At 39.3% G+C, this 24767-nt stretch overlaps 1 protein-coding gene across 5 annotated transcripts in view; it reads left to right on the top strand.

Moving 5' to 3' along the window:
• Window positions 1-24767, top strand: part of HTR4 (5-hydroxytryptamine receptor 4) — a 160674-nt gene that overhangs the window by 66286 nt on the left and 69621 nt on the right. For all 5 annotated transcript variants that reach the window (XM_081035938.1, XM_081035939.1, XM_081035937.1 and 2 more), the window contains exon 5: window positions 24358-24483. In XM_081035938.1, the coding sequence (XP_080892064.1) occupies window positions 24358-24483 (126 nt within the window). The remainder of the gene's footprint in view (window positions 1-24357; window positions 24484-24767) is intronic.

Genomic DNA, 24767 nt, shown 5'->3' with positions numbered 1-24767 from the left:
TCAACACACATTGCCAAGCATAGCTCACAATTATTCATCAGATGAAAATTGCCTCAAGAACCTGGCATTCTAGAATTGACAATGGCATTCAGTGTTCGTTTGACAATTATTTATTGGGTGCCGCTTCTGGTTCCAGGCGTTGTTCTGGCCTCTTGAATGCAACAGTGAGCAAGACAGATGAGATTTCCAAACTTATGCAGACCAGTCACAAGCACGGGAGGAAACATAATTAGTAAGATGATTTCAGCTGGTTGTAGGAGCTAAAAGGAATGGGGTAGGGAACGGTATTTTCTAGGGGGTGATGAAAACAATGGCATTCAAGCTGAGACTGAAATGATGAAAGTCTCATCATTTCAACTAAAATAAAACTAGGGAGGATGAGCAACCTGTCAGAGAGGATAGCTACATTCAAGTCCTAAAACACAATTGAGTTTGACAAGTTTGAGGAAGGGAAGTGAACACAGGAATCAGAATTTGTTTCTTACTCACCATGGTAGATAGCAAGGCAAGTCTTGTGATGATATACAACAATTTAAACCCAGGAGTGTGTGGATGCAGACGAAAGATCAATGCAATAGGAATCAGGAGGCTAGAGTTATCCATCGTCTGCCACTAACTGCTGGTGACCAAGGTAAGTGTGCAAGTCACTTAACCTTTCTGGGCTTCAGTTCCCTCCTTTGTAAAATGAGATGGTCATAGCAAATACCCGACTGGAACATAAGCACTATGAGAATAGGACTCTTATTTCACTTATTTACTGATATGTCTACAATGACTAGGGTGGTGCTGAACATGTATTTATATCAATAAATATTTTTTGGATAAGCATTGAGCAATTTTCCTAGCTTTAGCATTCTAGGATTTTGAGGCAATCTTTATGAATATTGATTAGCCTTGTTTTGGTAATCTGTGCCTTCCACAACGAATCTAGATATAAAGTCGTGAGCGTAAAAAATATGTTACTTGCTGACCGATTAGATCGACTCTGCACATATTCCCTGGTTATACATTAGATAGTAATAATGAAGTAATTTCAGAGACAGATTCCTGGATTTAACCAGGCTACCATATGCTGATGGAATGCATTGTGCCTGGCACCATTATAATATGGCACTTTATATGCATTATTATTTTTTTAATCTTAAAACAATCCTGTGAGTTGGGAAAGCTGACACTCAGAGAAGTTAGGTTTCTCAATGTCAGGTCACTATCTAGGACTCAAACCCAGGTCTGTCACAGGCAGTGCTTTCAAGCAGTATAACATAATGCTTTCTGAATGGTTGTTTCTTGTCCTGCATAAAATATACAACTATTTCCGGGTTGGTGACAGAGGTCAGTGATGTTAAGGACCCATGCTCCTTCTAGTTTTTCATTTTGTTGTGCCATATGTATGGCTGCTATTGCTCTAGACATCAAATTCAAGTTCAAGGGAAAGAGAGGAGAACGGATGATTCAGCAAAGTCCATCCTTTTTCTACAGAGGGCAAAGCCTTTCCCAACCCTCTACCTGACTTCTGCTTATTGGGTAAAATTGTATCTGTCACCCCTGGCAACAGGGAGATTGGAACAGAGAGGAGCTTGATGGAGGTGGGCATACTGGTGCTCCAAACAAAAGTGAAGTTCTGCTACCCAGAAAGATGGGGAGAATGGCTACTGGGAAGGCAGTCGTCAGTGTCTGCAGTACGTCTGTAGAACAGTGTGGCCACCGAACTGTCACAGAGGATTTCTGCTTGCTCAGGCGTACTTGAAAGCTATCATGAGGCTCTTTTCAGTTTATAATTTCTTGTTTGGGTTTTTATATATAAATACACACACAGGGAATGAAAGCAGCTAGTCACGAAGCAGAGCCTTGGGGACTATGATCCAGACCCTGGGTGGAATCGTGGAACTGGAAAGGGCACAGCATTGGGTGAGGGAGCTTTTGGTGTCCATCTAGTCTTGGTTCTGTCAGTACCTCAGGACTTTAAGAAAATCCTTCCCTCCATGTTTCCATTAATACAAAGAAGAGTTTGAACCAGAAATCTAAAGCTTAAGTGAGTACCACCCTTTGCTGACCTTATTTATATCGATTATGAAGAAGGAAGGGTGTTAGTTTAATAGGCACAAAATGTTTTATGTGCTGCTATAAGATCTACAAGAACTTTCGAATACTACTTGTCTCCACTGAAGGAAGGGTGGATAAGATGGGGTGAAAAGCTTAAATGCTAAAAGGGCTACATTTTGCGCTAAGCAAGACAAATTCCACCATCAACCTGGTATTTAGAGACTGGAAGCTTCTGGATTCTGGAATGGTCGGTTCTAGGACTAGAGCTTCAATAGCAACTCTCCCTTGGGTACTAGGGAAGCAGCCAAAACAAATGACTGGGCCTCTTCTTAGGAAACAGTGACTCCTCAGAAGTGCCTTGCAAAGTGCTGGTCATCTCCATGGTCTTTGCCTGGTCTGTGTAAAGAGTGGGTGTGTGGCAGGAGCTACTGTAGGCTTTGAGGGTTCTTTCTAATGTAAGAGTGATGATGATGGTGGCAGTGGTGGTGGTAGGTGGTAGTGATGGCAGCTGGTATTTACCGTGTTTCCCCGGAAATAAGACCTAGCCAGACAATCAGCTCTAATGTGTCTTTTGGAGCAAAAATTAATATAAGACTTTGTATTATGTTATGTTATATTATATTTATTATATTATATTATATTAGACTCAGTCTTATGTTATATAAGACCCAGTATTATATTATATTATATTACATTACATTATATTATTATAAAGACCCAGTCTTATTGTAAAATAAGACCAGGTCTTATATTAACTTTTGCTCCAAAAGACACGTTAATGCTGATTGTCAAGCCAGGTCTTATTTTCAGGGAAACATGATATGAGTGTTCTTAGTGTGTTCCAGAACCTGTGATAACTGCTTTACAGATATTATCTCTATGCCTCAGTTTCTTCATCTATAAAATGTGGATAATAGTAGTCTTTGTCCCATTCTTTCACATACTGGATACTTATTAGGAACCTAATGAGCACCAGTTACCCAAGCAGTTTCTGTACTATTTTAAAAGGTCTTCTCAGAAGATGTAATGAAATAATGAAAACGGAGAACCTAATCCTGAGCATAGTCAGTACTTGGAAGCATTCTTCATTGTTTTTCATATCCAACTGACTTTCTATGTAGTGAGCTCCATTGTCCCCTGAAGCTCAGCTGTACGCCTGAAGCTCATGGAACTAAAGTGGCTGGCTGTGAGTGGCAGAATTCTAAGATGTCCCCCTAGATATCCTGCTTTGCGGAGTACACACTCCTTCTCCTACTTCTTTAATTGTACACTGATCGAGGTACTGCTACGAAGGGACTTTGCAGATGTAATAAGGTTCCAAATCAGCTGACCTTAGAATAGGGTCTGCCCCAATCACATGAGCCTTCTAAATCTGTGTTTAGCGGTAAGAAGTGAGGAAGTTGGAGATTTGAGGCAGGAGATGGATTTGATGGGAGGGGAAATCCCTTCCAACTTTGACGGTGGAGAAGGCCACATGGCATGGAATGTGGGTAGTCTCTAGGAGTTGAGAGTGGTCCCAGCTGACAGCAGCAAGGTATGGGGCCTCCATCCCTCAACCACAAGGTTCTGAATTCTGCCAACAATCGTGTGATCTCGAAAGAGAACCCTGAGCTCCACAGAAGACCAGCAGTGATCTCTGCCTACATCTCTGAGTGTGAGATGCTGAGAAGAGAACTCAGTCACATCATTCCCAGACTTTTGACTTATGAACAGAACTATGAAGAACTATGGACTAGTGAATGGGCATTGTTTTAAGCCGTTAACTACGAGATAATTTGTTATCTAGCTCTAAAAAACGAATATTCTTACTTTGGGGCACATGACTAGCACGTGGCAGAGCTAGGATTTGAACTGAGGCCTGGCTGACTCCAAAGCTTTTGTTTTGAATTTCTCTTATACTGGAGAATTATGCACATTTCAAATTTTATATTAAGCAAGAAATAGGCTTAGATATGTTAAGTTCCTAAGTGCAAGTATAAAATGCACATAAATGGTGTGATGAATTTGAAGTAAACGCTGAGATTTATCAAGAAAATAAATTGCCTGCAATTTATTGCCTGCAAATTACATATTCTATGTGTAAGTCAACATAAAGTGTTATTAGAATGAATGAGAAAAAGGAAGGTTTGCCATGTCCCCAGATTTAATTTAAAGAAAGAATAGTGATATATAAATACTTAAGTACATTTCTCTAGTTGCCAAATTAACTTGGCAGAAACTGACAGCTATGAGTGAGTTGAAGAAATTTTTGTGCAATAAAAGAATGCCTGGAATTTGGACAAATAGAACTTGGTGTGCAGGAACCAGAAGACTGGACATTGCCACGGGTTCTACAGTGTTTTGAAGAGCAACTGATTTCCAAAGACTAGCACAATTATCAGACATGGGCAAAGGAACATCATGATTCTTCTATGGAGTGGCCATGAATTGGGCATGGTATAAGGATGTCATCATAAGGACCCTTTCCCATAAATCCTAGACTCTAGCTATAAATAATAATAATAATGATAATAATAATAATAATAATAATAATAATAATAATAAAATCTGTATCAAGGGCTCACTGTGTGCCAGACACCTTTCTAAGTTCTTCACATGAATTTTCCTCCTTGAATTCTCAAATAATCCTAAGAGTTGGTCCTTGTGATCATCTGTTTTGAAGATGAGAAGCCTAAAACACAAAATACTTGAATAACTTGCCCTCGGTAAATATTAAGCACTAGCTGGAACCTAGCCATGTCTCCAAATGCTGTTTTCTTAGCCTCTCTACCCTTCTCCCTGGAAAAAAAGCTAAAGGTCCTGGAAAATGTATTTTTGTTAAAGAGGGAAGTACATTTATATGGCCAAGGCATGATGTTAAATGAAAGTATACATGTTATATTATCGCTTATAGAAAAAGGAAAGATATACTTGTTCAAACAATGCTACCTATATTGGGTAGAAAAGAACTAATAACTAATGACAGTAGATACCCTGGAGTGTGCCAGAGATTAGGTGTTAGGTAATAGTCAAAATGAGGTTTAGGTTTATTTGAAATGTTTGAATTTTTTTCTAGAGTATTTACAGTTTATTATGAAATAGGTCAAACTAACAAAATAGCATAATATAATGGAACAGATTGCCATGTGCCCATCATGTAATGTAGGAAATAGGGGGTGACAAATGCAGTTGACCTCTCCATTTTTGCATCCCCTCATTTCCCTCCACAGAGGTAATTTCCACCCAGAATTTGGAGTCTATCATTCCCATGCATTTCTTTATACTTTTTAATACATAAGCATGTATTCAAAAATAATCTTAATTATTATTAATATGTTAATAAGCTATTATGTTTCCTGCTTTTAACTTTACATTAATATACTGCATGCGTTATCCTACGACTTGCTTTTTTAAAAACTCAGCATTATATTAGCAAATGTATCAATATTGATATGTTTATCTAGTTTAGTTAAATTTTTTTCATTCCTATGTAGTAGGCTACTATATGATGGGCAGGGATGGGGTGGGGAGAAAGAAATCAGGCACAGGAAAAGAAAGGAATCCAGTTGCTGAACCAGTGTGCAACTTTGGGTGTTTGGATAGGGCCAAACTGAAGTCACAGGCAGGCTGAGTGGAGGTTTAGACTTCTGTGTAACTGCTTACCTCTCCTTTCATTAAGGGCGGCATTAGCCCCAGAATTGGAAATTGGGGAGTAGAGACAGGTAGAAGCAGGAAGACAGAGAGGAGATGCACCTAGAAGCTCTTCTCTTGACTGTTCCAGTGAGCCATAGTTCCATCAGCCAGTCAGCCAGTATATCTGCAGATGGGCCGGCTCTTCTAGGGTGCGTGGGGGTTAACTGTCACGTGGACATACTCATCAGTTATCCTATAGTACTTGCTTCCTCTTGGGATAGTACAATCAGCTCCACTATGAGGACATTTTAACAGCGGAAACCAGAGAAAATTATGTTAAGTCACCTGGCAATTTGTGAAAAAATAAAATGAATTCTGTGGTGGGTGGAAATATGACTTAATATAGAATGTCAAAGATAAGTAATTTCCCTGAGAACATAAGAAGTGTCATGTATTACAGGACTCACGGTCCCACAAGCCCATAATCCCAGCACCAACTCTGGCAGTGGGGAAGCCGTGGGTGATGAAGTGGTTCTTTCTCCATTATGTCAACCTGGGCAGGGTAAGAAATCAGTTTTTGGCACACACACGTTTGGGTGATTTCCAGTGGCACCACGTATATAGACCCATTTAGAGATGAGTGAGTGAACGACATTAATGTTTTTGAATCTGAGTTTTCTCATCTAAAAGGAAAAATTATAATAATGATCTTAACCTCTCTGAATTATGTGGATTAAACAGGAATAGCCAGGGAAGCACTTGTTAACTGAAGGCTGAATTCACATGTTTCATTTTTAAAATGTATCGTGTGTGTGTGTGTGTGTGTGTGTGTGTGTGTACGCCTTTAATGCATATTTGCCATTTTCTCAGACGTTTTATCCATCACTGATTAGTCTGACTGGCTGTTAATGGGCTTGGGTGAAGAGCAAATCATTTTCTCACCTAGCCGTTTGCTATCCTGTCTGTAGATGAGGAGGGAGGCTGCTAGTCGGGTTCTGGTGTTTATAAAGATTGGTAGCACTGAAAATTTTGTTAGAGGGGTTTCTCCCAATAGAAATCATTTGCCTTGTTTTCTGTTTGAGTGTTTTTCATCGTTATCTCTCCTTCGGGAGAGAGGTAATATGATTGACTCTCCTGTGGAGAAGAGAAGCAATGATGAGACAGTAATGATTAGCCCATCTCTTGGTCTGTTCCAGTTGAGTAAAACTTGCCCCGGTGCTCGGCCATGTAGCTGGCTTATTTCTCTCTAAAGGTCCGGCTGTCCTTGGTTAAGGGTTCCACAATGTCTAATTTTGTTTATTTCAGTGTGATAAGGGACTCATATAGAAACTTAGAACTGCAGGCTTCCTAATTGTTCCTCTAGTCTATAAAATAAAGGAATAACTTTGATGGTGTCTTTGATCTCCAGTCCTTTAAGCCTTTTGTGCACCCCTCTGGTGTTGGGGAGGTCGCTACGTGGTGAGGCATTGCAGGGCAGCTCTGGTGATTAGGACAGGAATGAAAAGTACCAGACTTAAAAGCCAGAATGCCTTTGCTGGACCCAGGCAGTGCACTAACTGCTCACTGCGCTGCTTGTGGTGTTCTTTAGGCTACTCACTGTTCTCCTTTGGGCACATTATAGGTTCGAACATCCTAGCTCCCTTATGGTTGGGTGGGGCCATGTAACTAGTTCTGGCCAATGAGTTGTTGAGTTTTGGAAGTGATGTGAATCACGTCCAAGTGGGTGCATTTCATTACCAGTTTGTGACACACACACACACACACACACACACACACACACACACACACCCCTCAAGTTCTCTTTCCTTCTAGCATGGCAACTGGCAACATTTAAGATAGTGACTACTCCATCAGTCTGGGGTCCCTGAGTGAATGTGGTGAGCAGAGTTCATTGACCATTCACAACGGAATGGACATGTACAGTGAGTGAAAAATAAACCTTTGTTCTTTTAAACTGCTGAAGATTGGGGGTTATTTGTTACCAGAGTATAATCTAACCCATTCTGACTGACACAGTGATGCTTGAGTACGCTTTCTCAGAAATCTCCTCAGTATAGCATTTCTACTATACAAGTCGATGGAGCTTGTAATATGAGAAGAATGGAATTTGTCACTTTCTCTTTGAATTGAATTCTGACTTCCAGTATCTTCCCTCGCTGGACCCAGCCACACTCTTTAGAGCTACACAACAGTGTCTTAGAGATTGAAGTTAGGCTACCCCAACACCTAAGCCTTTTGGTCTCTAGGCTGAAATCCCCATTTCCTCAACTACTCTATTTGTGATGCAGGGAATAATTTGAAGGCCTTTAAAACATATTCTGGTTAGCTCTGTGTAGATATTTTTGAGTGTCTCTATATAATCATTACCCAGGACAATTCTCAGGGTACCCTTGGACTTCTAGCAACGTTAGCATTCATATCTTTAAGATTCCATAACCTTCCTAGGCTTTGTCATGTTTTTAGGTGAGAAGGATCAAGGATAGTGAAAAAGTGTTCAGGTCAATGGATTGAAAATCCCAAAGGTCAAAGAATTGCTGGAGTCAGAGTTCTAAAGATAGGAAATGATGGTTGGAGAGAAAAATATTCAAAATGGAGATTTTGAGGTGTTGTAACTATTGGTAATGACAAGTCCAAGGTCTGAACATTGGGGTGAATAACTGAGGAAGTATGAAGCACAAGCTCACAGGATGAGAGCAGGTTCACGAATCTGTAGTTCTCAAAGAACTTATCAGAATAAGAGTTAAGCATTTACATTCATCTGTACTCCAGATGACCTATTTTAACTTTTAGATTATTTCCATAGGTTATGCTGTGAATTATTAAATTTTCTGTAATATTTTGGACTATTCATCCTAGTACATCATAGATTCTGGAGTTCAGAAGACCTGGATTTATTACTTACTAGTTATGTGACTTTGGGCACATCAATTCAAGTCTTTGAGTCTCAGTTTCATCTGTAAATTGAGTACAGAAGTAACACCTATTTTCATAGGCTTGTTTTGACAATCGAGTGAGTTAACGCTTGAAAAACAGCACTTTTCCTGGCACATGGTGGTACTCAGATAATGATAACTAGTCTTTATCCCATTATTATTAAAACAGAGAGGCCAAAGCGGCCTGAATGATTAGAAACCTGCCACAGTCAACCCTCAGGGGATATCCTTACTACATTACATTATACTATATTACGTTACATTATGTTACATATTGCATCCTAGCATTTATTTTCAAGCTAACCACAAAATTAATTTTTCTGTCTCAGCAGTTTCTACCACATGGAAGCACTTTTACCCCATAAATTATTCTGAGCAAGAATAACACACGTACAAACACACCCCAGAATTCTACACATTTGATTTGCCAATATTGTCAAATTAGATCCTCGTAAGCTAATTAAATATAGCTTTTTAATGGAAGATGTGTACTACAGCTATTAAAAATCCCTCAGAGCTCTGAATGAGGAAAGCATAAAGCTAGAGCAGATCTTTCTAATTTTCTCAGTAGAGACGTAGTTGTGTGCTGCCTCTGCCTCTGCTCTATTATTTCTAACCTTTGATATTCACTGATCTTCTTTAACTGCTCATGTCTGGTATTGATAAATCAGGAGCACCCCCGTGCACTCATTTTAGACAAGATACCTGACGTTCAAGAAAACAGCCATGCTCTTGAAAGTCATTATGCTTTTCTAGACCAGTGAGTCTCGATCATATCACATCAACCACTGGTTGGCTCTTTTTAAAACAAATATTTGGTAATAACCCCTTGACAACACTGAAATGAACTCTGTGATTAATATAACCTATGCGTCTATACACAATTTAAAAATCTTCCACATGATTCCTTAACTGGAATACAAGAAAGCAGTAAAATGAAAGCAATTTATAACGAAATATATTTCATGATATACATGCTCAGACTCGTCTACAGTAGAAAACATAAAGCAGTCAGATATGTGGGCTAGGATGTTAAATTACCACGAATGCAACAACTACCAACAAAGCCCAGCACAATGAAAGCATAATCTTCCCTTCATTGTGTGTGTGTGTGTGTGTGTATGTGTGTGTGTATAAAACCATGCAAAATTTTATGTGTGTTTATATGTAAAAGAAGTGAAGTTTAGATTAGGTGATAAACAATTTTTTTTTCATTCACACAAATGGCTGTAGTACATTCTAAAATCATGGAGAATATGGGGTGATAATTTTTTAATTGAGAGATTGTCCCTTATATTGTAATGTCACCGGTCCTCCCCTGAATGCCTGTAATGTTCCCCAATCATTACCATAACCCAAAGGCCCACAGATATTTCAAACAGCTTCTAGGGGTGGTACCACTTCTGCTGAGAACTGTGTTCTAGATAGGTTGACTGGAGTAACATGTTTCCCCAAAAATAAGACCTAGCCGGACCATCAGCTCTAATGCGTCTTTTGAGCAAAAATTAATATAAGACCCGGTATTATATATTATATTATATTACATTATACTATATTAAAGATCTGGTCATATTTTAATATAAATAATATATAAATATAAAAATTAATTATTTATATTATAATTAATTTTTGCTCCAAAAGACACTCCAAAAGACGCATTAGAACTGATGGTCCAGTTATGTCTTATTTTCGGGGAAACACAGTACATACAATTAAAATGTTTTTAAATTACTAAGGCCAAAGCCCATCCTCAAAAAATAAAAAATCCACTATTGTTCCTCTACAGTTTAGATGTATCAAGATGCAAATCTGATCCTGTCGCCCCCAACACCAACCTTCTTAAAACAGTTTGTGACTCCCCACTGAACTGATGATAAAGACCTAAATACTTAGCCTAGACTCCAATCCCCTCCCTATCTGACCCTTGTTGGCCTCATGTGATGCTACCTCTGCTGGCTCCCTGTGTTCCAGTTACATTGGTCTTTGAGCTGCTAGATAAGTCATATCATTCTCACTGCAGCACTTCCAGCGCTAGCCCCTGACATTTCCTGCTTTTTTTGCAGTCAACTCCTATTCTTCCTTTAAATTGCAGCTCAATTATCACTCCCTCAGGAAAGTGTTTTCTGATCTCCCATCAGGGTCAATACCACCATGTATATTTCTTCTCATAGTCTCCACAACAGCTGTAATTTTACATTTACACAATTATTGGCTTCACGTCTGTCTGCTCTGGAGCCTCTGCGCTCTCTGAGGGAAGAAACCATGCCTTCTTTCTCTTCTCAGTGACTGAAATAGAGTAGATTCTCAAATATTCTGTTGAGTGAATGTACCAATGGCTGAGTAGATGAAGGAAGGGTTGAATGAACAAGTGAACAAACATGCCCATAGCTAAGCTGACATTCCTTAGCCAAGCCTTGTTGAATCAGTGCGTTTATTTGTTTTCTGGTTAGCAGAGCTCACTCCCAACGTGTCTCTAAGCAGAGCTCTAAGCTTGGAGAAATGAATGCTCTCATGTATGACCTGTTTGACAAGAACAATATGTTCACCTTCCAGTGTGAAGTAAGAAGTGTTGTGAGTTTGCCCAGAGTGCAAGAGAAGATGGGATTCGTTGGAGAGGGAGTTCCTTAGTTGAACAAGTAATACAAGAAAATATTCTTGTAGTTTCAAATTCCAGTAATACCCCCAATGAAAATATCTACCATCAGTTTTGACTCTCCTGCCCCAAATATTTATGATTAACAATTGGTTATGCATTCTTATGGTCATAACTTCTGAATTCATATATATATATATGGTGCCAAAAATGTATACACATTTTAAGAAAGGAAAAAACTGCATTAAAATTGTAATACTCAATATATACCAATAACAAAAGATGAATTACAAGAGGTGCTCCAAGTTGTTATTATCAGTGTAATTTTAATATATGTGTGTATATATATATATATATATATATATACATCCCTTCTCATTATTTTTACCATCTGCATAATATCAAGTGTCATGATTTAATTATTCACTCCCAGATTGGTGGACACTTATATTGTTTCCACTTGTTCATTCCTGCGAGCAATGTGGCAACACCCTTCTGCATGCATCTTTGCTCACCTACGCAAGTGTTTGAGCAATTCCCTAGTATAGATATGTAGAAAACGTTCATGCAGAATTTTCGAAGATACTACCAAAATAGCATCCACAAAGTTTTACCAATCTATTTCAATCTATCTTCCAACTAGTCCTGAAAATACTCTTTTAGCACATCGTTTGCAACTTAAAATACTACCAGTGTAGTGTTTTTCCAGTCTCTTGGGTGAAATTTAACTCTCATTGTTTTAAAAATACATTTTCCTAACTACTTGTAAATGTATGCATCTTTAGGCAAACTATCAGACCATTTGTGGAAAAGAGTGACCTACAATATATAATTTATACCACATGTTCCATGAGGATAGGGAATATTTCTGTCTCATTCTCCACTGTAGCCCCAAGGCCAAGCATGTTAGATATATACCAAATATTGGTTGGTTTGGAAGTTGATTGATTTATAAATTAACAGATTACCAGACTCTCATTTACACTTAAAAATTCTCTGAAGCTATGAAATAATTTAAACTAGAAATAATTAGTAAAAATAATTTTAAAGAAAGAGTCTCGCAACACTTGTAGAAGCACAAAAAGTGGGAGTAAGGGTGGTTAAGAATCCTAAATTCTGAAAGAGAATATTTTAACTGGCTTATTATAAAGGCAATGGCACTTGAAGATCACAAATTTTGTGCCTTCTGTTGGCGGTGAATTGAGGTCAAAGGGGCAGCTGGTGCCGGATTTCATATACCCATTGAGATCATGGTAGGAACTTCAGATATTCCACATAAACTGGGAAGGCATCAAAGATTTTCGAGCAGGGAACATACATTGTATACCTTCACTTTTAGAGCTACAGCTCTGGCTCTTGTGTGGGAAAGAGGCCATAAGGGCTGGGAATGGAAGAGTTTACTGCAAGAAACTAAGTTAAAAATGATGGAAGGTTGGGCTAATACTATTTATGCTACTGATGAGCAGTTGTCAGAAATTAAAAACGGGGTGGGGGGTGGCTCATGGCTCAGTTGGTTAGAGCACGAGCTCTGAACAACAAGGTTGCCGGTTCGATTCCCACATGGGCCAGTGAGCTGCGCCTTCCACAACTAGATTGAAGGACAATGACTTGGAGCTGATGGGCCTTAGAGAAATACACTGTGCCCCAATATTCCCCAAAAAATTTTTAAAAAAAGACAATCATTTAAAAAAAGAAGAAATTAGAAACGACCAAACATGGAAGGGCATTTCCCCTTCCCATGGAAGGGGAAAAGAATTTATGAAAAGTATTAGTTATTCTCTCTTTACAGCAGCTTCAATGGGCAAATACTAAGAGAGAATCCATTCCTTTGAGCCCCACAGTTTGCAGCTACATTTTCAATTAGTAATGCTTTTTTAAATCAAGCACACCAATTAGTAAATTTAATAATTGGCTGGAGAAACAATACTTGCAGATTTAATATACTTATCAAGACAATTCTATGATCAGAACTAGATATAAGTAATGCATTTTGAAGTAACTCGTGCATTGGAATGTAATACACTTTTAATGTGAAATACTGGGAAAAGGTAGAAAAATGTAAAGAACTAATTAAATTTTTCTAGAATGTCATTATTTATAACTATGTTGGATATATAATTTCAATATATGGGTTATATGTAATATATATATTATCATGTGTGTAAATAATAGATACTATGTATTGACCTGTACATATGTGTGTCTATGGAAGTATGTATATATGTTTATGTAGCTCACGTACACATACTAGGCTTGTATTGGATTTTACTCTATAAAATTCATGTGTAAGAAATGCCATATTTCTTTTAATGTCTAAATCAGTTAACTTTTTAATGAACCCATCAGTTGGGTCTCGAGGGGAAATTCAATCTCAGATATTTTGTGGACCTCTTTCTCTTTCCGGATTGAGCTGGACCTTTTGCTTGTCAGTCCAGTCCATGCTGGTGACCATTGCCAGGATAGTTGTCCACTCCTGCCTGGTCCCTGGAAGGCAGGGGGTTCTGCTGCTTCTGTGCCAAGCTTGACACTGGAGCCTTCCATCTAGTGGTTGTTTTGTATGGTGCTGAGGGAGACTGCAGAGTTCCTTCTTTCTCTTGGAATCTGTATACCTTTGCTGTCACCAAGTCATAGCTCTTCAAGCCTTGCTCCTTTCTTAGTTGGCTACTTCTGCCTTTAGATCAGGTGATGTGCCTGGTGCCAGAAACCTCTGTCTTCGGCCCTGCAGCTTGAAAAATGCATAACTAACGTTGCTGATAACCTGAAACACAAATCTTAGTTATCTTCTTGGGATCCAGGAGGAAGATAACCTCTCATTCTTTCTAGTCTTTTTTAATTTTTTAAAATCATTTAAAGAAAAATGTCACAAGTTAATCTCTCAGTATTTTTCTGGACCCATATTAAATACACATTTTTATAGAAAATTGAACTTGTGCCTTACTGTTTCATACCTGCTTTTAGCACTGAAAATATTTATGAGACCTTTCCCCTGTCATTAAATATTCTTTTCAAACCTGGATTTTAATGGCTATGTAAATGTTAAAAAATATTGTTTGTGTAACTGATACCCAAATTTAGACATTTTTTAGGTTGTTTCTAGTTTTCTCAATTATAAGCAATAGGGTTGTGAGTCATATTATACATGAGTCTCTAAGAGCAGCTATAATCATTTATTTCTTTAGGATAAATTCTTAGAGGTGGAATTATTGGAGTGTGGATGTTTTTAAGGCTTTTTAAAATTGCCATAAGCATAGTCTGGACATGCATTTATGAATTGTAATATAGTTCTTAGATTTGCCAGGTTGGAATGCCATAGCAGTCATATTTAAGAGCTTACTTTATATGATTCTATTCTTGGCTCTGGGGATGCCCAGTACCATCCAGGTAGAGAATCTGAACTTCAGTCTGGCTAACCTTGGATGACACTACAGTTCCTCTCTGCCTGCCTTCCTCCATTCCCATCACTTCCCAGCCTGCTCTTATGGACTGTGTGCATGACAGGGTGTGTAAGTGTTAGTGTGTGTGCACATGTTGACAATGAACTTGAATGCAGAGACTTTCTGTTCAAAACTGTCATGCCCCATCAGGATATTGGATGCTCCCCACTTATTTCATACTTCATGGCGGCTTAATATGCTAGAAAATTCTTGCCCCTTGCATTTGTATATCACCTTCCAAACTCAATCTCCACTTCTATGAACTTGAAGCACATTTTTTTTTTCTTTCTCTTCTCTATCACATTTGCTTTTCTACTAGTTATGTTTGCAAAAACTCCAGTATATTCTTACTAGTGTCTCTCTTCTCTGGACTCTATTTTCACTTGTTGTTTCATCAGCCTCCAGCCAAACTGCAACATACTGTCATAACGATCAGTCATCGACCAGACTGTTTCTTGCTATACTATGAGCTAGAGAACCAGGATAAATGTGCGTGTCATTTGTTTATAGTTGAAATGAATAGAAAAGATGAATAACAATAGTTAGCATTTATTGAGAATGTGGTATATGCCAGGCAATGTCCCAAGTGTTTTACATGCATTTCCTTAACTAATCCTCGCAACAATTTCTTTGCCCAGGAGATGACTAAGAAATAGATTTAGAAGTATTGTTAGCCTTCAGAGTACAACCTGGGCAAAGCATCTGACGTTCTCTGGCGAAACTAGCTAACTACTCAGTAGTCTGCATATGATGTCAACAGTTGTACGTTGTAACTCAAAGATAGGATTGTTGGCCTTATTACGCCTGACTCAGGGAGTGGTTTAGACACAGGATTTAAAAGGACTATTGAGTAGAAGACAAGAAAAGGAAAACCTTTTTGCTGATTATTAGAGTTTAAGCTTCTTTCAGGCAAGAGCTAACTTGTACATCCTTTTACTTGTTTAGCACTACATATATTTTTTGTGCCAGGCATTGTGGATATCAAATGAGTAAGACAATATGGTTGGGGTGACATATTTAAATAAATAATTAAAATATAGTGTGATAAAAGCTATTAATGTAATTATAAGGTGCTGTAAAAGCGTATAAGAAGAGCAAGGCCCTAGAGTAAAGGGTGAGATGACTTCCCAGAGAATAAGATGTTTAACTGAGCACCAAAGGACATTCAAGGATTTGCCAGGTAGAGAAGGGAAAGGAGAGGAAGGGGACTTAACAAGTATGTTCCACCTCCCCGAGGAGCATTTCAGTACTTCTCTGTGATAGAATTGATGATGAGCAGTGTCAGAAATTAAACTGGAAAGCTAAGTAGGAGCCAGGTTAAACCAGGTCAAATTTGGTGTTTTACCAAAATTTCAATGAGTTGACATTAGAAGATTTTGTACAGGCTGGGGGAGATGAGCAAATTCCTTCAGAAAACAAAACAAAATATTTTGACGTCAGTGCTGATAATGGTTAGAAAATAGGGAGAGTCAAGGCAGATGATCGAGTAAGAGGTCATTCATTCATTCATTCATTCAGTCCACAAATACTTTTTGAGTATTTATGTGTGGCAGGTACTGTCTTAGGTGCTAGAAATATATCAGCAATGTAACAGACCAAGTTCCTGCTTTCAACAAGATTGCATTCAAGCCATTCTAGTGCATGGGACTAGATAATAGTTGTAAAAATAAAAAATACAAGACAAGGGAATAAAGAAGGAGAGGAGTGGTCCAATTTTAAATGTAGTGGTCAGGAAAACCCTCTCTTCAGATTTGAATCTGAACAGAGACCTGAATGAAGTGAGGGGCTGAGCATTTCTGATCCCTGGGGATAGAGGGGTCCAGATGCAGGCATCATCAAATGAGAGGCCCTGAGATGGGCTCCTGGATGGCTCCTTTGGGGAATGATGAGGAAGCCTCTGCAGCTAGAGCAGCATGGGAACAGGAGAAAGTGATGAGAGCTGAGACCATAGAAACAGCCAAAAGCCAGCTTTGTAGACCCATTTATGCCATGGTAAGGGCTCTGGGTATTCCTCAGTGTGATGGCAAGCCATCTGAAGGGCGGTGAGTAGGGAAGTGACATGTTCCAACCTAAGCATTTTACAAAGTTTATTCGGTCTCCTGGGCAAAGAGTGGATTGTATATAGAAAACGATAGAAGCAGGAGCACCAGTTGGGAGGCCTTTCCCATCACCTGGGTAAAGCATGCTGTAGTTTAAACCAGGGCACTAATGGTGGAGGAGCTGGGAGAGGGTCAGGATCAGGAGATGTTTCTAAGGTAGAGCTAACAGGATTTGTTGATATATATGAGAGATGAAGAAAGACACTTGTTAAGAATCACCCCCAGGTTTTTGGCCTGCACAACTGGAAAACTAGCTTTGCTGCGTATTGTGATGGGAAATAGTGAGGTGAGGCAAATCAAGAGTTCGATTTTGGAAATGTTCAATTTAAGCTGTCTGATAGACTGACAACTGAAGACAGAGTAGGCAATAGTGACTGTTGTAGTCTTAGGCAGAGATAACAGAAAGGCTTCCATTAGGAGATTGACAGCAGACTGGAGAGATGTGAAGAAATTTAAGAGACACTCAAAATAGCTAATGACTGAGGTAAAGCAGAAGAAGAAATGGAGTAAGATGCCTGATTTCTGGCATGGTCAACTGGAATGATGCTGCTTTGTGCTTAGAAAATCTAGAGGATTGAATGACTCCTAGTTCAATAGATTTCGTTGAATAAGGTCTTGGAGGTCTTAGTGTTTCTATACCATATTCTTCTTTAGACCAAACTTCTCTCTGATCCAAAAGAGCAGAGGTCATCAAACTTGTTTCATAAAGGGTCCCAGAGTACATAATTTCAGCTTTTGTAGGCCGTATAGTCTCTGCTCTAATTACCCAACTCTGCCTCTGTAGTGGAAATCAGCCATAGAAAATACAAAAGCAATTGAGTGTGACTGTGTTGCAATGAACTTTTGTTTACAAAACCAGGCAGTAGGCTGGATTTGGCCCATTGGCTGATGTTTGGTTATCTCTGAAGTAGAGCAACACTAAGCAGTTTCTTTTCTCATCTGAGCATAAGATTTTTACACTGTCAGAAGTGGAGTTGAGAAGAGAAATCATACTACTTTCCAACAGCCAGACAGGACCCGGGCATATATGCAGAGCTGGATACATTAGAAATTGGGCACAGAAACAGAGGCCACCTAAAGCAAAGAAATGGGGAGCCGCTTGTTCTCAGAGCGTGGGAAATTCCATCTTTCCTTGATCCCCTATCCTTGGGGTAAATGATTGACCACACTGGAGAGGCTCCATGTAGTCCACATTTTTCCCTGGGCTGGATTTCTCAAAATCACAAGAAAAATGTCAAGGAAATGATCAGCCAAATTCTGAAAACAGGCCATATGTTTTATTCCAAAGGAAGACATTATCTGATGGACATTTCTGTACGTTGAACAATTGTAGGTAAAGAGCCGTTTGCAAAACAAACCTCAGACGCTACATTAATCTGCATATAAAGAAAAAAATGTACTGTAAAGAAAAAAATCTGTCTCTGGAACTATTTGGTCAGTTTCGATTTTGAAAAAAATGGATTTTCTTAAAGTGGGACTCACATCTAAGATATAATTTACTGGCACTACGATTGAGTGTTTTTGTTTCCAAGAAGAATGGAAGCCCTGGTAGTTACACGCTGTGCAGTAGTGACAATCTTCCCAAATGTTGACCTCACCTTGTCACCTCAGTTTTGGCTTGGCTTTACATTCAGGCATGACCTCAGAGAACAGTGTCTTTGATCCTGGTATCTTTTGTGTTCCTTGCAACTTTGAACTTCATTATACTCTATGCAGACAGATCCTCTTTGGGCTTTGAAGTTTTTGTCATGCCCAATATGTGTGATCTTTGAGGCCCTGGAAAAGTCTATTAAGAACTTGCCATAAGAATTTTTCTCCATGTATGTATTTATATTTGAAAAATACCTGACCTTCATTAGTTGTGCACCATCCCCCCACCCTTACTCTCCTCTATAGGGTCTTCAAAAACAATCGAAAAGTGTTCTTTTAGAATTGCATAGGAACTCCATGATGTGTAATTTCCATCCTGTAAGGATTCCTTTTTTTCCCCCTATCATTTTCTATAGCCAGCATATTTTACAAGGTGTATTAAGCTGTCATTGTCAACATTTTGGGTATTAAGTTTCTGGACAAAAACATAACACTTTAGCATGCCTTTTTTTAAAGAAAATTCTGTTACACACGAGCACATTTGAAATTTCGTGGGAAAAGCATTGCACTTGTAATCAGAGTGTGCAGGTCTAAATCTCAGGTCCACCAAAGCAAGGAAAGCATGGGATCTCATGCCTCCTCACCATGCTAAACACCCATCTCTTCTGAAAACAGGGCATCGTGATGTTAGATGACATGGTAATTATGAAGATGAAATGAGCCAACATCGAAAATTTCCTTAGTGTGTCGTTTGCCCTATGGTAGGCGCTTGATAAAGCAGTATCAAAATCTACCCACCTGCAAGCAGGAAGTTCCAAACCTACGAGCAAAAGCAAGTAATTTGCAGTGTGGAAATGGGGGTGAGGGAGAAGGGCATCCTTCACGATGCTCTTCGTCCCCAAAGTGAGGTCCCCAGACCAGCGGCATCAGCATCACCTGGGAACTTGTCAGAAATGCAAACTTTGGGACCCACCCCAGATGTACTGGGGTGGAAACTGTGTGGGTGGGTCCAGCAGTCTGTGTTTTAACCAGCGTCACCTCCAGGGTTCCCGGATTGCCTAAAGTTTCCCTTTAACCCAGTTGTTCTCTATACCACCATTGATGACCTTGATACTCGTTCTACCCCAAGTTGACCCACGAACCAGCAGCAGGAGCAGCACTGAGGCTCAGCGTGAGCCAGTGGGCTCGTCAGAAATGCAGATCCTCAGACTCCACCCCAGACCAAAAGACTCAGAATCTGCATTTTAACCATGTCCCCAGTGGATTCATATGAACATTAAAGTTTGAAACCTGATCACAAACTGTATTTCTTTACTTTTTTAGTTGTGCCCTTGTTTAGTGTCTGTTTCCATCAGCAGTGTGAGGTCTGTGAAGGCGGGGACTTTGTCCCTTTCTTTACTGTTATGTCCCAGTACTTAGCACAGATCGTGGCATATAGTTGGCAGTCAATACATATTTGATAAATGAGAGATTTCATCTGACTTTCTCAGTTGATCCTGAGGAAACTGAGGTTCAGAAAAAGCAGGTGGCTTTTTGAAGGTACATACCTGTTATGAACAAAGCTGGTGCAAAAAAAAAGAGAAAAGCATTCTTGACTCCTAACGAAGTGTATTCTGTGTGCGTGGGACCTTGAAACCAATTGTTCTGGATGATATCACAGAACATAACCTAAAAATTCTTTAGCTATTGTCCCTGTATGGGCTTCTAATATTAATAGCAATTATAATATACTTTGTCATTTATAGTCCACTTCCACATATACTGACCTTTGTGGAACTGTATTGTAGTTTTTCTTTTATTAAAAACAGAGAAAATGGTGTTCTTAAGAATGTTTGTGGAACTTTATTGTAGTTTTTCTTTTATTAAGAATAGAGAAAATGGTGTAGTTTTTCTTTTATTAAGAACAGAGAAAACAGAGCCAACAAGTTTGTGGAGTTTTTGTTGTTGTTGTTGTTTTTTATTAATGGATCAAGAGATCACTGAAAAAGCAAAAAAAGAAGAGACAGTAAAATTTTTCATAAGAGTAACTGTCACAGAACCCATTTAGTAGAGTAGGCAGAACTCTTTGGTCAGATGGGAACTGTCTGGCAATGGTTGACAGTATTTTTGGAAGATATCAGTGGTAACCCAAGCATCTAACATGGATTTAGCAGAACTGGTTCCTACTTTATTTTAATTATTATTACTGGACTTACATTTACAGTTCAACTGACAGTTCTGCCTAATTAAGAAAGTTCCTTCCATGGTTAAATTTTGCTTGTCACTCAGTTTAAAGTTTAGCTATTTCGAGCTCCTAATTGGCATGCCACAAATGAACCATAACACTGAACTTGGGGTTCTCTAACCCTGACATTCCCATTTAATTTGAGATATACCTTCTCTGGAGCCAGAGATCATCACCAAGACTCTGCATCTTTTTTTTGTTCCGCTCATACAAGAGGAAAGGCAGTACAGGGGACATGGTTCTAATGATGAAGCTATGGTTGACGGACAATCCATGTTCGAAGGATATGTTCAGACCATTGTTCATAAATAAGAAGGGACCTAAAATCAGCTAGACCTGCCTCCAATATAGGAGCTCTACACAATATCCTGATATATGGTCATTTATGTATTTTTTAATTGTAATCAATTATATATAGCATAAAATTTACCATTAATGCATAAAACAACCATTTTTAAATGTATAATTCAGTGATAATAAGTACATTCACAATGGTATACAACCATCACCACTATCCATTTCCAGAATTTTTCATTTCTGCCCCAAGCAGAAACTCTGTACTCATTAAATAATTCCCCATTTCCTTCTCCCCTCACCCCAGCCCCTGGTAACCACTATTCTACTTTATTTCTCTATGAATTTTCCTACTCTAGGCTCATCATATATGTGGAATCATACAATATTTGTCTTTTTTGTGCCTAGTTTAGTTCACTTAGCATTTTGTTTTCAAGGTTTATCCAGAACTTCATTCCTTTTTATGACAATAAGATTCCATGGTATGTATGTACCACATTCTGTTTATTTGTTTGTTGATGGACACTCAGGTTGTTTCTACCTTTTGGCTATCATGAATAATGTTGCTATGAACATTGGTGTACATATATCTATTCATGTCCCTGCTTTCAATCCTTTGGGGTATATCCTTACAACGGGAATTACTGGACCATATGGTCATTCTATATTTAACCTTTTGAGAAACCAAGTTGTCCACAGCAGCTGCACCATTTTACGTGTCCACCAGAAATCCACAAAGATTCCAATTTGTCCACATTCTCACCGATACTTGTGATTGTTCATTTTTGTTTTGTTTTGTTTTTATAATAGCCATCCTACTGGGTGTGAAGTGGTATCTCATTGACATCTAGGTCTTCTTAAACACTTCCTGAGCCAGGGAGCTCAAAGCAACACCAGGAAGCTATTGCACGTCATCCTTAGGTGTTAGAAAGTTCTTATTCACCATTACTAAATCTCCTTCCCTCTAGCAGTGATTCTCAACCTTGATTGCACGTCAGAATCACTTAAGAACTTTCAAAGATTCCAATATTTAAGCTGTAACCCAAATGAATGAAATCATCATCTGTGTGTGTGTGGGGGCGGGGGGAGCTGGTATCAGCAGTTACTAAGTCTCCTCACGTGATTTCAACATGCAGCCAAAGTCCAGAACCATTGCTTAAAGCCTGCTCACTCATCTACTTTGTCATACAACCTGCAGGACATAAAGTGTGACAACCCTGTCACTGAGCCTTTCTGATGACCCCTATTAGATAGCCAGACCTTTATCCACCAATGGCAGGCCTGCCCTCCTTTTCCTCCTAGATTTTTTGCCGTAGTATATATTACCAGCTGACACTTTACATAATTTCTTTTTATCTATTCATTGCCTGCTCTCTGCTCTGCTTATTTCTGCTTCCCTAAAACGTACAACAATGCTTCCTGCAGAGAAGGTGCTCAGAAAGTATTGTTGAATGACTGTGAATGCACAAATCTACTCTTATTTCAAATGACAGCCCTTCAGGTAGTTAAAAATAGCTTGTGTGTACTGTACTGGGTCTTCTTTTCTCTAGGTAAAATCTTCCCTGTACCTTCAATCAGTTTTCAAAGACGTTGAAGGATAAACCTCACCATTATGAATAAAATGTCTTTCTTTCATTCAATCAACAAATAATTGAGCACTTCCTATGTACTACACATGCCTACACACTACACATACTGTAGAATAGACATTGTGCCTGGCACTGGACACTGTGCTGAAAAAGGATAACCGAGGTCAATCTGTGGGGGTAGGGCACAGACAAGAATCAATAACAGAAGCCATTTCAGATAACAATACATGCTATAAAGAAAATAAATAACGTTTGTTGGCTGTGGTACATTAAGTGGGGGTTAACTTTAATCTGAGACTTGAATAACGAGAAGAAGCATTCCAGGAAGAAGGCACAACTAGTATGGGGGCCTTGAGGGGGGAACAAGTTTCAGAGGGGCTCTGAGTCAGGGCCTCTGAGAAGGACAAGGAAAAAAGTTACTGTCACTTCCTTTGTTAGACACTTTACCTCAGTTAACATGACTGAAGATCAGATTAGTTTTGGGTAGCCACATCACCCTATTAAGGTCTTTTTCCTCATTGTTCAATCTTCCCTGTCCAATATTTGTATTGCTGATAGTTGGAATTTAGGTGTGGAAGAGTGATTTAGATGAACATACCTCAAATTTCTTTTTGTCTGAGCCCTAGCCATAAAGACGTCAATCAATCAATCAATCAATCAGTTAACAGCACTTGTCAGCAGAGTGGAGGGACTGTCTCCTTCTCCAACCGCTGCAATACTGGTTCTTTATTCTAACCAGCACCCTGTCTTTTGTGCCAAGCCTCATGGGAAAAATGTTGGACAAGACCAGAGCTAGGACTTGGTGGGTGCTGCCATTTGGGACGGGCAGCCATCTTGGTTTTCAGTCAGAGGAGCTCGGTAAAGACGGATACATATTTCCTGATTCCTGGGACCCTGTGGTTCCAGTAGTGGGCTCACAGGACAGTCAGCTTCTTCCACATCAGCCACTAACGTACTCTGACGACTTAGTTCCGCTCTTTGGGCTTAGTTGTTTTGTATTGAAGTGTGGGGTTTGGGCCCGAGAATATTAAGATCCTTTGAAATTTCATTTAAAAAGAGCATTTTATTACTCGAATAAAAACTAAAACGCTTTCCTGTAGCTTCTGAATAACCTGCAGGTATTATGCTGTTATAGCTAGGTAACACTCACTTACAAGTTAATAAAACAAAATGATTTACATGCAGATGGCAGGGGTTATAGAATCAAATTAAATACCAAAATTGACAAGAACACGATTTGAACTGCTATGTTGGGCACGAAAAGAAATGTGGTTTCTTCTCAGGGCAGTGAAAGGAGTCCCTGACTTTACTGATTGACTGCTATTGCTCCAATGACTTCACAGAATCTGAGGCCAGGTCAGCTACATAGGAACAAGCTTCAGGCCGTGACCTGTTCCCGGGACACCCACCTGTACACAGCAGCTTCTGTGTGGACTGGGAAGGACTAATGAACACAGGGTGGCCTTTGTATTCATGCAGACCCTTGTTCAAATTACCATCATTCATTCATCCAGCGCCATCTTTCCTTTATCTGAGAAATATGAGTGGCACCTTGGAATTGAATTTGTCAACAGACAAAGCAGACGAGGTCCCTGCCTCTGGAGCTTACAACTTAGCTGGGTAGGTGCACAAAACAAATCAATCAAATGCATTTCTGAGTACAAGGAAGTGCTCTGAAGGAAAGGCACAGGTTCTCGGATGGAGAATAACTGCAGTCTCCAGGTAGTTAATTCACCTCTCTGAGCTGCCTCCTCCCCATTATGTAGGCATTCACTAGGATGACACGTAAAGTGACAGGACAGACATTGACATAGATTAGGTGCACGATAAATGTGTGTTGCGAAGATAAATGAGGAAAATATTAATTTTCTTCCCCGTGTCTCAAGGTTTCCTTAAATTCTTTGTGTGTGTGTGTGTGTGTGTGTGTGTGTGTGTGTGTCTTTCAGTTCTAAGGAGGGTTTCAGGTCAGTGGAGAAGGTCGTGCTGCTCACGTTTCTCTCGGCGGTTATCCTGATGGCCATCTTGGGGAACCTGCTGGTGATGGTGGCTGTATGCAGGGACAGGCAGCTCAGGTGAGTAGCATGAGGTGACCTTGAGGAGTTCTTGGATCTCCCTGGAGAGCTGGGGTCTGAATTTGTAATTTCCATTATAATTTGATTATAATAAAGCAGGGGGGAAAAAGAGCACACGTAACTCTAGCAGGACCCGTGTAATCACTTAAGTGCATTTCCATTCTGTGTTCCTGTGTTTCACATTGTTGGGTTTTTAAGGAGCTGTGATCACTAGATGTACAACCATCAGGAGCACATCTAATCTAGCCTCCCCACTTTATCAGTCGGTTCAGGGAAGGGGTGGC

The sequence above is a fragment of the Rhinolophus hipposideros genome (genome assembly GCF_964194185.1).
Source record: "Rhinolophus hipposideros genome assembly, chromosome: 23".
Taxonomy (NCBI): Eukaryota; Metazoa; Chordata; class Mammalia; order Chiroptera; family Rhinolophidae; genus Rhinolophus; species Rhinolophus hipposideros.
Note: the sequence above shows the minus strand (reverse complement) of the source record. Positions and strands in the feature narration are given on the sequence as shown.